This window comes from Phocoena phocoena, chromosome 17, assembly GCF_963924675.1.
Source record: "Phocoena phocoena chromosome 17, mPhoPho1.1, whole genome shotgun sequence".
NCBI classification, from domain to species: Eukaryota; Metazoa; Chordata; class Mammalia; order Artiodactyla; family Phocoenidae; genus Phocoena; species Phocoena phocoena.
In genome coordinates this window covers 48,174,994-48,190,394 of record NC_089235.1, presented here as the reverse complement: position 1 = coordinate 48,190,394, position 15,401 = coordinate 48,174,994, and the positions used below count along the sequence as shown (strand labels likewise).

Genomic DNA, 15,401 nt, shown 5'->3' with positions numbered 1-15,401 from the left:
AGACCCTTAAAATTAAAACAATAGATTATTTTATCTTGTTCTTTTAGGAGATTACTAAAATAATTTTTAAATTGCTTTATAATTAAATTTTAAGCTATAAAATATTTATATTGTCATTATTCTACTTCATAAAAATAATCTTACCAAAATGCACTGAGCTTAATCCTTTGGAGCTATGATAAATCAAAAACTGTGTTCAGCAAATGTATGGACACCAAGGGGGGAAAGCGGGGGGGGGGGGATGAACTGGGAGATTGGGATTGACATATATACACTAATATGTATAAAACCAATAACTAATAAGGACCTACTGTATAAAAAAATTAAATTAAATTAAAATTTAAAAAAAATGTGTTCAGTATCTATTGTGAGCAAAAGCCTTCTTCTAGTACATAAGGCAACTGAGTATACGTAGGAAGATCCAATTTGAAAAGAGAAATTAAACTCATTATTCTTTTCATTTAGAATATAGGCCATATATATATATGTATATACATATAAAAGGAATGCTTTCCCAAGTAAATTATGAATGAAAATTATTTTTTATGTTTAGTCCCTAACATTTCCCTCAGATCTAAGAAAAAATATGAGAAACGTGGGGGTTACTGTCTCTGCTTCCTTTCTTCTTCCATAAATAATCCACATCAGGTTAATCCACAATATATAGAGTTTTATAGTTGATTACAATACAAAAAATGTTCAAGGGGTGTTCCAGTTTTTCACTGTACTTAACTTATTGACTAGAACTTTGCTCAGCATAAAGAGACCATATGTTAGAAACCAGAAAATATATTTTTAAGCAAACTATATTCAGATGTCATTACAGACTTCTGCTTGTGGCCTAAATGGGGTAGCAAGGGCTAGATTCCTTCATCTGCCTGAAACAAGCAAACAAAAAATAGGCAAAATGTATGAAGAATGGTATTCAAGACAATGGACATCAGGCAAAAAAGGCCAGCTGAAATATGGGAAACAAACAAGATAAGCTCTAAAATTGCCCCAGGTTACTGTTTTGAGAGGCTTTCCAGGCAGCAGAGTAATACAGAGCAGCTGAAACTCACTTTGGCAGACATCCTAAGTTGAAGAGAACAAACTAAGCCTGAGGAGGCCAACACAGCTAGCTTTCATTGAACAAGTTATCAGAGAAGAGAAAGGTGAACAGAGAAAGAAAACTCCAGAGATCTACAGAGAGACCCTTCAAGTGTTCAACTTAGTAATGATCAGTGAGCATGAATGTGATTAAATACACAAGGAGTGGGGGAAAAAAATCATCTGAAAGGATTAGAGAAAACAGTAGATGTCCCTACCAGCTAGAAAAGAAAAACTCATAATCATGGGGTACTGGTTAAAGTACTCAGGAAAGCCTTGCCTCTGTAGAAGAGAATAATTAGCGCTAAACTGAGCACTGTTCCAGATCCACCTAACAAATCACAAAAGCAAGATACAAAGTCCATGTAACTTAACTGCATTCCAAAACAAAGCTCAAGGAGAGTTATAGGAATGAAAAAATATATAGCACCCAACAAAGTAAAATTTTCAATGCCTGACATTCAACATAAGATACTAGGCATGTAAAGAGTCAGGAAAACACATACCATAATGAGAATAATCAATCAAAACTAACCCAACACTGACAAAGATGTTAAAATTAGCATAGGAGAACTTCAAAACAATTATTAGAGAGTGTGTATTCTACACGTTCAGAAAGTTAACCAGACTGTGGAAGATATAAAAATGTCTAAAATTGAAATTCTAGACATGAAAACTATAATGTCTGAGGTGAAAAAATACACTGAATGGTATTAACAGCAGATTTGGCACTGTAAAAGAAAAGATTAGTAAACCTGAGGCATAGAAATAAAATATAGGGCTTCCCTGGTGGCACAGTGGTTGAGAGTCCGCCTGCCAAGGCAGGGGACACGGGTTTGTGCCCCTGTCCGGGAAGATCCCACATGCCGCGGAATGGCTGGGCCCGTGCGCCATGGCCGCTGAGCCTGCGCATCCGGAGTCTGTGCTCCGCAACGGGAGAGGCCACAACAGTGAGAGGCCCGCATACCGCAAAAAAAAAAAAAAAAAAAAAAAAGAAATAAAATATAAACAAAATGAAAATGGAGAAAATTAAAATTTGATTTAATAAAAAAGAACATAAATGAGCTGTAGGACAACTTCAAGCAGCCTAGTGTATGGGTAACAGGACTCCCTAAAGGAGAAGAGAGAGAGGATGGGCCAGTAAAAATATGTGAAGAAAAAATTGACAACATTCTATACAGCCTATGAAAACTATAAACACATAGATCCAAAAAGCTCAAAAACACTCCAAACACAACAAACATGAAGAAAATTAACAAAGAAACATCATAATTAAATTGCACGTAACCAGTGATCAAAAGGATATCTTAAAAGCAATCAGACAAAAAAGACACATTTTATATACAGAGAGATAAAGATGAGAATGGTATTACAATTCTAATTGGAAACAGTGAAAGGGAGAAGGTAGTGAAGCAAAAATATTTAAAATATTGAAAGAAAATAACTGTTAAACTAGAATTCTATACCAAGCAAAAGTATCTTTTAAAAAAAACAAGGGCAAAAATTTTAGCATAAAAAGTTGAATGCATTCATCACTAGCAGACTTGTACTATAGCAAATATTGAAGGAAATCTTTCAGGCAGATGAAATATGATACCAGACAGAAATATAGATCTACAAAAAGAAATGAACACTACCAGAAATGGTAACAACACAAGTAAATACATAATATTTCTTTATCATTTAAAACTCCTTAAAACATAAGCCTTTTAAACAAAAAACAAACAGTGTATTGTGGGATTTATAAAACAGGTAAAAGTAAGCTATGTGATACCAATAATATAAGTCCAGAAGGGTAGAAATGGAAGTACACTATTGTAAATTCTTATACTATACTATACACCAAATGGTATAATATCAGTTCAGGTTGACTGTGATCATTTAAAGATGTGTATTACAAATCCTTAAGCAATTAATAAAATAACAAAACAAAGAGCCAATGAAGCTACAAAACAAAGAGTCAACAAAGCTAATGAGCTAACAAAGCAGATAAAACTGAATCAAAAAAGTACTTGATTAATCCAAAAGGAGACTAAAAAAGAAATAAAGATCAGATGGTAAAAGTAGAAAAAGAGCAAAATGATATAATCAAACTTAACCATATCAGTAATCACATTAAATATAAATTATCTAAACACCCAATTGAAAAGCAGGGATTGTCAGATTGGCTAACAAAGCAATACCCAATTATATGCTGCCTATAAGAAAAGTACTTCAAATATGAAGACACAAATTAGTTTAAAGTAAAAGAACGGGAAACATAAACAATGTTACTACTACCCAATAGAAAGTTGGAATGATTATAGTAAGATTAGATAAAACAGATTTCAGAGCGAAGAATATTACCAGGAATAAAGTCACTTAATAATTATAAAGGGGCCAATTATTTAATAGGATGTAATACTGCTAAATGTTTATGCACCTAAAAATAGAACTTTAAAATACATAAAGCAAAAGCCAATAAAACTGTAAGAAGAAATGGACAAATCCAAGTATAGTTATATATTTCAATACCCCTCTCAATAATTGATAGAATAAATAGGTAGAAAATCAACAAGAATATAGTAGACTTGAACAACTCTATTAAACAACTTGACATATTGGACATTTAAAAACACTGTCAAAAAATAGCAGAATATACACCCTCTTCAAGTACACACAGAACATTTGTCAAAATAAAGCATATTCTGGGCCATAAAATATGTTTCAGTACATTTCAAAGGATTCAAGGCATACAAAGTATATCTAGGACCACAACCGAATTAAATTAAAAATCATTAACAGAAAGATCTCTGGAATCCACCCACAATATTTAAAAAATAAATAACATACTTCTAAGTTATTCATTGGTCAAAGATGAAAAGTAAAATTAGGAAGTATTTCAACTGAATGAAAGTGAAAAGACAGCATATCAGAATTTTGGGGATGTCACTGAAGCAGTACTTAGGGGAAATTGACAGCACATGATGCCTAAATTAGAAAAGAAGGAACATCTCAAAGCAATGACCTCAGCTTCCACCTTAAGAAACCAGAAAAAGAAGAGACAATTAATTACAGTTAGCAAAAGAAAAGAAATAATAAAGATCAAAGATGAAATCAACAATTTAAAAAATCAATAAAACAAAAAGCTGGTTCTTTGATAAGATCAATAGAATTGATAAATATCTGTCAGACTAAGCAGGGAAAAAGACAGAAGATGTAAATTACCAATATCAGGAATGAAAGAGTTAGCATCACTACAGATTATACAGATATTAAAAGAATGAGAATGGAATACTGTGAACAAGATGCTAATAAATTCAATAACTTATGAGGAACTGAACAAATTCCTTGAAAGATACAAATTACCAAAGCTCATTCAAGAAAAAAATAGATAACCTGAATAACTCTATATCTATTAAAGAAATTAAAACTGTACTCAAAAACTTTCCCCCCAAAATAAAACTGTATGCCCAGATGGCTTCAAAACATTAAGGGATAAATTATACTAATTCTGCAGAAATTCTACTAAAACATTGGAGAGGAGGAAATACTGCCCAACTCATTCTATCCAGCCAGCATTACACTAATACCAAAATCAAAGAAAGACACTGCAAGAAAAGAAAACTACAGATATCAACCCTCATGAACACAGAAGCAAAAACTGTAAACAAAATTTTATCTAATCAAACCCATTAATACGTAAAAGATATAATCCATCATAACCAAATGGGTTTTATTCCAGGAATACACAGTTGGTTTAACATTTCAAAATCAATCAATGTAGTTCACCATATTAACAAAAAACATATAATCAATCTCAATGGATGGAGAAAAAGTATTTCACAAAATCCAACATCTATTCCTGAGGTAAACAAACAAATAAACAAAAACTCTCAGCAAATTAATAACAGACAACATCTATGAAGAGCTGATAGCTAACATAATAGTGAAAGACTGAATGCTTTCTCTCCAAGATAAGAACAAAATAGGGATAGCTTCTCTCATCACTTCCAATCAGAATTACACTGGAGTTTCTAGCCAATGCAACTAGTCAAGGAAAAGAAAAATAATCAGGTAAACCAGGGAGAAAGATAAGGAAAAATAAAGAAAAGTTATTAGTTCTGGGCAAAACCAAACAATGAGAAAAGGGAAACAATGAGACAATGGAGAAATGAAATCACAAAGGGGAACAAATTCCCATAATTATGTCTAAGTAATGTACGTAAAGACATCAGCTTCATATTTTTGAGCTACCTAAGAACTGAGTGATAAAATACTACAAAGGAGATAAATACAAATTATAAAGAACTTAGTGAGACAACAATTTAAAATACTGCTTTTACTAATTTCAACATAGCATTCTTTGGGAAATATTAATATATTTCCTAAAGTGGATGGATAACCTACAAAAATCTAGTACAGGTGTGAAACACAGCCTTAACATTTCTTCTTTAAATCCATAATCTAATGTTTATTTCATTACTGTTAAAACAAAAATAAAGAGTAAAGTAGCCTCAAAAGCTATAAAATTATGAAACACAGAATCTCAAAGCCATAAAGAGCCTCTTTCAAAAAGAAAGAAAACGGAGGCCAAAGGAAGAGCAGATCTACCAAGTTTATAAAATTATGTGAAGTAATTGAAAAAGCTGTGACACAACCCAAACATTAATCAGTTGTGTAACTTTAAGATGAATTTTAATGTCTCTGGATCTGAGTTTTCTACACCTATAAAATAAGGAGTTAGGCCAATTGATCTCTAAATTCTCTTCATCTTTGAAAGTCTAAGACCCTATGATTCTAAACAAAATCATAAGCTAAAGAACATAAACAATGAGACAAATACCTTTTCAATTCAAAGGAAAAATTTTTTTAATTATTTTATCTGAATTGAAGACACTAGGGAAGGTTCTTATTCATTGATTAACCTGAATATTAATTTCAGCTGTCTATTTTATTCAAGATAAGCTTAAGTATAAGAGAATTATGAAGTGTAATTTTTATTCTGTACCTTGTTTGAGCGTAATGACACTCGTCCTCCACAACGAGCACAGAACTTTGTTTGGCAATATGAACAGTTATGGCCACATCCATCAGCAAACTTTGTTTTGTGGCAGATACCACAGGTTGGAGCATCACCTTTCTGTTCTTGCTGCTGCTGTGATTCTTCTCCCATCTTCTTTACCTGCTCCTTATACATTTCAAACTGCTGATGAAGTTTTCTGCAGAGAACACAGATAAGAAAAATTTGGTTTCCTGATGTCTCAAAAAAAAAATAATTACCACAATCTGTGGACACAATTTTATATCCAAAAAAATCCATAGGAGAATACAGAATAAAAATTTAATTTTCTGTTTATAGAATAACATCTTTTATGGCACATCACATCATAAAAGTGTTGTAACTAGTTCTGCCTTCTGCCTTCTGATATATATGCTAATTCAAGAAACAATACAATTAAGATACTTCTTTGAACTGTAATTGTAAAATTTCTACCAACCATTTGTAATATATTTTCAATCATATACCGTAAAATATTTACAATGTTATTTTTCAACAGTTTAGCTTCACAAAAAGACTGATTTGACTTACACAGTGAAACCAAAACCTATGAACTTCAAATCATTGAGACAGAATCTCAATTGGAATGATCTTAAGAATCCAAATAGAGGGGGAAACATTGGATGAGTGGTCTCACTAACTGTTTAAATCTATTCAATAGTCTCGACATTAGTTTGCTGCAAAGACACTATGAAATATTAGAAGCCTACCAAATAAGGCTGTACAAATAAAAGTATTTTTCTAGTTAAAAATAAATAGTGATAAAACTTCTCACTTCCATTTCTTTATAAAGGATAATTTAAAATATTTAGAACTATAATTTGGATTTATAAATCAAAGTTCCTAATCAGAACTAATGTTTAGGATTTACAAAGCTGTAAATAATGTCACTCCCATCCTAGAAATGACAAAAGGCTAAATAATCTAAAATATCATAACTTGTTTTGAGCCCTTCACAGAGTTGAGGTTATAAGGCAACCAAATAATCTAAACTCCAAAGAGCAACAAGCCCTTCCAAAGAGCAATGGGCCACACTGTTTCTCTTTTGGCAGAACACAGGAGAAAGAGGTGTTTCCTCTTACAATTAGGTAAGAGGAAATTCATTAAAACTTTAACAAATTGTAAAGGCCAAGTGTGGGCTAACATGACAGTTTGGAATATCTAGGGGCCCAGACTCAAGGGAAGTTCACACTCACTCCCAAGCACTCTTCCACATACCTCCACTGGTTATTCATCAGGCATATTGAGAGCAGGGCATGAGAACAAAAAGAACCCTTTGGGGGTGCACATATGCAGGTATAACAGAAGTGACTGACTAGTGGCTGCTAGGACACAGGCACATTTTCCCAGACTATTTCTCCTAAAAAAGCCAAAGCTGTAAGCCACAGGAAAAGGGAGTAAACTCTGTCATCCCCAGGACAAAGGTAAAGATCCATTGCAGCTAGGGAAAAGCTTGAAAAAAAAACCCTCTTCCCATGGAAGAGGGACAAAAACCATCTTCAACCAAGATCTTATCCACAAATTAAAGACCTTTTATCACTAAGGGAGGGGTGGAAACTCCTGCCCCAAACCATTCAGAGATATAAGGCACATTTGCTTCCACAGGAAGGAGGGAGTAAAAACCTTGAGCAAGCCTCATCCCTGAGGCCTAGGTGGACAGAGCCTGTTCAAAGATGGAAGATAGAACACACACAACAGAACACCCCGCCCCTATCACAAGCCTAGGATCAAGAAATAAGCACCAGTTGTCTACCTCTGGTGAATGGGCAAGAACATGGGGAGAGACCCCTCCCTCTGTGACATAAGTGGATAGGAATTGCTGAAGGGGTAGCAAAACATTAAAAACAAAACAAAACATACAGTACTCCTGCATCCACCCCAAGCAAAAAGCAACAGTGGCCCACTTTAGAGGAATTTGAAGATAGTAGTGCACTAAAGATAATGATGGCAACAGCAAAATCCAAACCTGTCTGAACCCCTGACTTGATTGGTGATTTAATCCCCAATACTGACAGCCTGACAGAAAAGGCATGCCAACTTTAAGGCATAAATACAACTCAAAAGCATGAGACTCAGGGGAAAAAAATCACAAGGAATAAACAACCCGTTGTCAAGAGATAGTCACTACAAGTAGATTCAGAGATGACAAAGATGATAAGATTATCAGACACAGACTTTAAAATGATTAAAATTATTTAGGTAAAAGATATAGAGAAAAAAGGTGGACAACAGACATGAGCAAATAGGGTACTGAAGCAGAAAGATGGAAACTGTAAGAGTCAAATGGAAATACTGGAAATAAAAAATATGTCCTCAGAGATGAAGAATTCCTTTGATGGTCTCATGAGTAGGCTTGAAAGAACTAAGGAAAAGAACAGTAAACTTGAGAATAAGTCAATAAAAATTATCCACATTAAGACAGAAAAAAAAAAGTGTAGGAAAAAAAGAACAACCAAGGGACTTCCCTGGTGTTCCAGTGGTTAAGACTCCGTGCTTCCATGCAGGGGGCATGGGTTCGATCCCTAGTCAGGTATCTGATCCTGCATGCTGTGGCCAAAAAGAAAAAAAAAAAAAAAGAGAGAGCATCCAAGAGCTAAAATGATCTAACATGTAAAACTGGAGTCCCAGAAGATGAAGAAAGGGAAAACAGAACAAACAGAACAGAGGAAATACTTGAAGGGATAACGGCCATGAATTTTTCAAAACTAATAAAAGGCAGCAAATCACAAACACGTGAACTTCAAAGAATTCTTTGTAGAACAAATACCACACACACACACACACACACACACACACACACTTTTACACACATCATAGTCAAATTGCTAAAAACCAAACATAAAGAGAAAACTATAAAAGCAGCCAGAGAAAATAACATATTATTTACAAAGAACCAATGATAAGAATTACAGAAGATTATTCTTCAGAAACCATGCAAGTTAGAAGACTTTGGAATGACATCTTTATAAAGCACAGACAGGAAGTAACAACAAAAAAAAAAAAAACCTATCAACCCAAGATCCTACATGCAGTGAAATTATGCTTGAAAAAATGAAGACAAAATAGGGCTTCCCTGGTGGCGCAGTGGTTGAGAGTCCGCCTGCCGATGCGGGGGACACGGGTTCGTGCCCCGGTCTGGGAGGATCCCACATGCCGCGGAGCGGCTGGGCCCGTGGGCCATGGCCGCTGAGCCTGCGCGTCCGGAGCCTGTCCTCCGCGACGGGAGAGGCCACAACAGTGAGAGGCCCGCGTAACGCATAAAAAAAAAAAAAAAAAAAAAAAAAAAAAAAAAAAAATGAAGACAAAATAAAGGCTTTTTCAGGCAAAGAAATGTTAAAGGAAGACCTTAACTGCAAGGGATTTGAAGTAAGTTCTTCAGGCAGGAGTATGATACTCCTTGGAAGAATCTTATGGAAAACCAGACCTAGACATAGAAATAAATGCTTATGTCAAAAAGAAAAAAGTCTCGGGCTTCCCTGGTGGCGCAGTGGTTGAGAGTCTGCCTGCCGATGCAAGGGACACGGGTTCGTGCCCCGGTCCGGGAAGATCCCACATGCCGCGGAGCGGCTGGGCCCGTGAGCCACGGCCGCTGAGCCTGCGCGTCCGGAGCCTGTGCTCCGCAACGGGAGAGGCCACAACAGTGAGAGGCCCGCGTACCGCAAAAAAAAAAAAAAAAAAAAAGAAAAAGAAAAAAGTCTCAAATCAGTTTCCAAAAAAGAAAAAGGAAAGTTAAACTCAAAGAAAGTAGAAGGAAGGAAATAAGATTAGAGAAGAAATCAATGAAACCAAAAACTGATTCTTTTTAAAATAGAAACAATAGAATTGATAAACTTCCAGCCAGAATGATCAAGGAAGAGAGAGAGAGAAAGAAAGAGAGAAGATGCAAATTACCTACAACAATGATAGAGGTAACATCACTACAGACTTCACAGTTAAACAAAATTAAATGTAAAAGATTATAAGAGAATATTACAAACAACTCTATGCCCAAAATTCTACAACTTACATGAGAAACAGACCATCTTCTTGAAAGACAGAAATAAGTACACCTCACTCAAGAAGAACTAGATAGCCTGACAAGTTCTAAAGCTATTAAAGAAATTTAACTCATACTTTAAAAACCTTTCAAAAATAAAACTCCAGTTCTCCATGGCTTTATTGATGAATCCTGCAAAATATTTAAGGAAGAAACAATACCAATTCTACATAATCCGTTCCAGAAAGTAAAAGTGAAAGAAACATTTAACTAATTTCCTAAGGCCAACATTACTCTGATACCAAAACCATACAAAAATATAATAAGAAAAGAAAATTATAGACCAATATTCCTCATGAGAAGGTGCAAAAATCCTCAACCCAACATTAGCAAGCCAAATCCAGAAATATGTTAAAGAATAATACATCACAAATAGGTGATGTTTATCCTGGGAATGCAAGGTTGGTTCCACATTCTAAATTCAAGCAATATAATTTACCACATTAACAGATTAAGGGGAAAGAAACATATGATTATGTCAAAATATGCTGAGAAAGCAGCTGAATCAGCAAACTAGGAATAGACAGAAACTTCCTTAATGCAATAACAGTATCCACAAAAGACTCTACAGCTAACATCATATTGTATTTGAAAAATTGAGTGCTTTCCCCCTGAAATCAGGAACAAAGCAACGTCTCCTCTCTCACTACTCCTACTCTCACTACTCCTCTCTCACTACTCCTACTCTCACTACTCCTCTCTCACTACAACACTGGACTGGAAATCCTAGCTAATGCATCAAAGCCAGAAAAAACAATAAAAATTAAAGCCATAGAGATTGGAAGGGAAAATTTTTAAACTGCACAGATGGCATAATTGTCTATGTATAAAATCCCAAAAAACTATAAAAAAATCTCCTATAATAAATAAATGAGTTTAGCAAGGTCACAAGATACAAGCTCAATATACAAAAAAACAATTGTATTTTTATATACTAGCAATAGACAGTTGGAAATCAAAATTTTAAAAAGTAATCTGCAATGGCATCAAAAAAAATAAAAGACTAAGGTATAAATCTAACAAAATATGTGCAGGCTATCTTTGGTAAGAACTATAAAACACTAATAAAAAGAATCAAAAGAGAGATCTAATTAATAGTAGAAATATACTGTATTCATCAATGAGAAGTCTCAATATTGTTAAGATATCAATTCTCTACAAATTGATCTATTGATTCAATGTCATCTCAGTCACAATCTCGGAAAGAATTTTTTAAACAAATCGACAAGCTCAATCTAAAATTTGTATGGAAAAGCAAAACTCTCAGAATAGGCAGAATATTTTGAAAAACAAAAAGATTGAAGGACTCACATTACCTGATTTTAAGACTTAACTAGAAAAGTTACAGAAGTAATCAAATATTGGCAAAGAATAAACACGCATACAATAGAACAGAATCGAACAGAGTCCAGAATAGTCCAACACTTAAATGGTCATTACTTTTTTAAAAAGATGCCAAGGTAATTCAATGATAAAGAATAACGCTTTAAAGCAATGGAAAATTCATGTGTAAAAAAAGTAACTGGAAATCCATGTGTAAAAAAATGAACCCCAACTCATACCTCACACTTATACAAAAATTAACTAAATGTATTACAGAACCGTAAACAATAGATTACAGAACTAAATAAAATGACTATAACTATAAAACTTCTAGATGGAAACATTGACAAAAAGTGAGGCCTTGGGTTAAACAAAGACTACTTAGCTAGATTAGACAAGCATACCTTCAATAAAATCTAAAAAGCATGAACCAGAAAGCAACCAATGGCAATATATAAATGAATGAGCATAGCTGTGTTCCAATAAAATATTATTTATGGACACTGAAAACAGGCAGTGGGCCAGATTTGGCCTATGGGTCGCAGATTGCCCACTTTTATAAGATATGATTTCATTTATATAACAGTCAGAAAGAGGCAAATTATTAGGACAGAAATCAGAACAATGGTTGCTAGGAGCTGGAGTAGAGCAAGACGATTAACTACAAATGGACACAAGGAACGTTTGGAGGTGAAGGAAATTGTCTTGATTATGGTGGTAGATATTTAACTATGTATGTTTTCCAGAATTCAGTGAAGTGTATGTCTTAAAGGTAAATTTTACTGCAAATAAACTATACCTCAAATAAGCCTGACTTTTAAAAAAGTTAGTTTCAAAGTGCTAACCTAAAGTCAGTAGGTAAATTAAAAATAGATCTATGTAAGTCCTTTTACCTACTTAACCACAAAAGCAGACTTCCTTTTTCACACCTAATATTAGTAAATTCAAATAGCCGTGCCAGTTTTCTCAATTTTTTCTATAACTTCAGACAACATACTGTTTTTCCCTGATGATCTCCCACTAGGTTTAAGTGAATCTCTGTTAACACAAAATAAGCACCACTACAGGAAACCAAAGCCCATAAACATGTACCAGAGCAAGCATGATTTTAGTGGACTACTGAATGAATTCTGCATCATAGCTTCTCTCAACCATTTAGAAGAACTATCTTTCTATATGTGAGGTATATTATACATTTCTACTGTATACCTGGGTACACACTTATAATCAATTTCTGGCATATCTTTCAGCACATGGCTGAACCCCACTGGGAAACAGAGAAAGAAGAAGAAAATTAGAGTAATGTTTTGTTTTAGTTCTAGAGGCACTGGAGTATTAGGCAAGTTACCAAGTCACACTGGAACAAAAAGCAGAAATCTAGTTAAGTCAATTGTTGTACAAAATAGTGCCTCAAGGGAAGTAGAAACCCCATTTCACAAACAGGGAGAAGGCCAATCACATTAGCAGAAAAATTAGTAATTATGTATCCCAAAGTGCTAGATTAGAGCTATTTAAAACTCTTTTACATAACAACTGTAGTAATCCCAGAGACTACAGCATTATTAGGGCTGTAGGATGGGATCAAATCTTCCCAGCTGTAGGCAGCAAAGAGAGAGAGAGAAGCCGAAATTCAGATAGGACTAGACTACAACAGCTTGAGGCGATAAGAGAGGACTTATAGAGAGATTTTGTGTATTCATTCTTCCAGTCCTATAAAATGAGAAACTACCATATGTAGAAGTGGTGGTGTACAGGCAGATTCGGGAGCTAAATTATATTCCTTGCCAAAAAGAGCATTTCTTCCCTTCCCATTTATAAATAGGCCAAATTCTATCTCTGCTTCCTCACCCCAGTCACTCTTCAATCAATCTAATCTAATTTCCAGTCTACTTCTTAATTCTCACAAAGTTTACCAAGGATCTCCCTGTATCTAAAACTAATGGACAAATTTTTTAGTCTCCATCTTACTGAGTTCTCAACAATACTTGAAATTATGTTCACAGGCCCACTGGGCTTTCATTACACTCTCCTGGTTTTCTTCCTGTATCTGCCTTTCATTTTCTCTCTCCTTTGAAGGTCAAGACTCAGGCCCCTCTTCTCTTTTCATTCTATGTCTTCTTAGGCAATCATACCCACACCTAAGATTTCAATTTCCACCTATATATAAATTACTTATAAATGTAAATCCTCAGCTCAAACTTCTCCTCTGAGCTTCAATATTCAATTGCCTACTTGACATCTCTATTTGGAAGTCTCAGTGCCAGTTGGAATTCAGTGCGTATCAAAGCGAACTCCTAATTTTCCTATTAAACTAAATTCCCTGCCAGTGTTCCTGCCAGTGCACAATTTCAGTGAATTGTGCCACCATTTAATTATGCAGGCCTGAAATCTAGAATTATTCTAGAAATATCTCCCCCCTTCAAATGCATAATTAATCTAAGTCCTTTCAATTTTACTTCTTAAATATGTCTTGAATCCTTCCGCTTGTCTCTGAATCCATTGTCAATACCATAGGCCTTGTTACCATCAATGCCCACCTAGCCTCCTGGCTAGGCTACTCACATCCACACTTCTCCCCTTCTGCGTACTACAGAAAAATTATCTTGTCATCTCACTGCTTAAAATACGCTAGTGGCTTCTGATTGTTTTTAAGAAGAAGAAAAGTCTTCTTATGAAGACATACAAAGCCTTGAATGTTCTCGCACACATTCACCCCTTCAACCTCATTTTTTGCACTGCTTCTTTCCCCTCTTTCAGCTAAAGCCACTCACCCTTTAGACTCACTATGGTGCATCCATTATAGGGCATTTATATTTTATACATGCTCTCGCTTCCTCCTAGGATAGATTACAATGCACACCTTTTTTTAAATTTTCTTTCTTTCTCTGTTTTTAAACCGTAGGTATCCAAAACAGAGTTGATCATGAGCTTGGTTGCACTGATCCATGCTTGGCTCCCTTTTTAATTAACTATTTTCCCTTCCCAGATGTGACTTCCCTTCCCTCAGGAACCAGTCTTTACATTTTTATATTAAAATCTAAATAGAATAAACAATAGCTAATGCATATGGTGCTTATTGTGTATCAGGTAGATAGGTACTATTATAAATATTCTACTATTATTCTATTCTACTATTATTCTATTCTACAGAGAAGCTATTTTTACTTACAGTCACACTGCTGGTAAGTAAAGCCAGATACAAATTCAATGTTGCTGCAGAATCCAAGCTCCAACAACTATAAGTTTACACATTTTAATGGCTGTATAATGTTCCCTATTTACATTTTATTCATCCCCTTATTTTTTAAAAGTTGGCACTTTATTCTGAAAAAGAATAGATTTATATATATAACTGAATCACTGTGCTGTACACCTGAAACTAACATGATATTGTAAATCAACTATACTTCAATTTAAAAAAAGAATTAGTAAATAAATAAATAAGTTGGCCCTTTATAATTCATTACTGTATATTTCCAATAAATTGTAATATTTCTGTAATGAGATATTTATAAACACATATGTTTTTCTCTGAGATATGTATACAGAAATATAATAGACATATTCAAGTTCACTAAATATTTCTGAACTTCCCTCCAAATGGCTTAACCCAGTTAGCACACCTGCAAGCAGGGTATGAAGGCTCCAGTTTTCTCTTATCCTTGCCTATACATGGTATTATTCAATTTTAAAAATTTTGCGGCTTGGGTAGATATGAACTGATGTTTTATTTTTTTAAGTTCACATTTTTCTGACTCCTAATGAAGTTCAGCCAGTTGAACTGCCCTACCTGTGAACTACCTATTCCTGCCATCCTTTACCAAAACTCTATTGGTTTTCCTGGTGGGGCGGGGGCAGGGTGGGGGGTTTATGGGGTTGTTTATTTGTTTTTGCTGATTTGCAGAAGAACCC

General features: G+C 34.6%; 1 protein-coding gene across 22 annotated transcripts in view; it reads right to left on the bottom strand.

Annotated features, from left to right (window-relative positions):
- The window catches only part of RIMS2 (regulating synaptic membrane exocytosis 2), a 591,263-nt gene that overhangs the window by 455,306 nt on the left and 120,556 nt on the right, over positions 1-15,401 (bottom strand). For all 22 annotated transcript variants that reach the window (XM_065895352.1, XM_065895363.1, XM_065895359.1 and 19 more), the window contains one exon: positions 6,080-6,290. In XM_065895352.1, the coding sequence (XP_065751424.1) occupies positions 6,080-6,290 (211 nt within the window). The remainder of the gene's footprint in view (positions 1-6,079; positions 6,291-15,401) is intronic.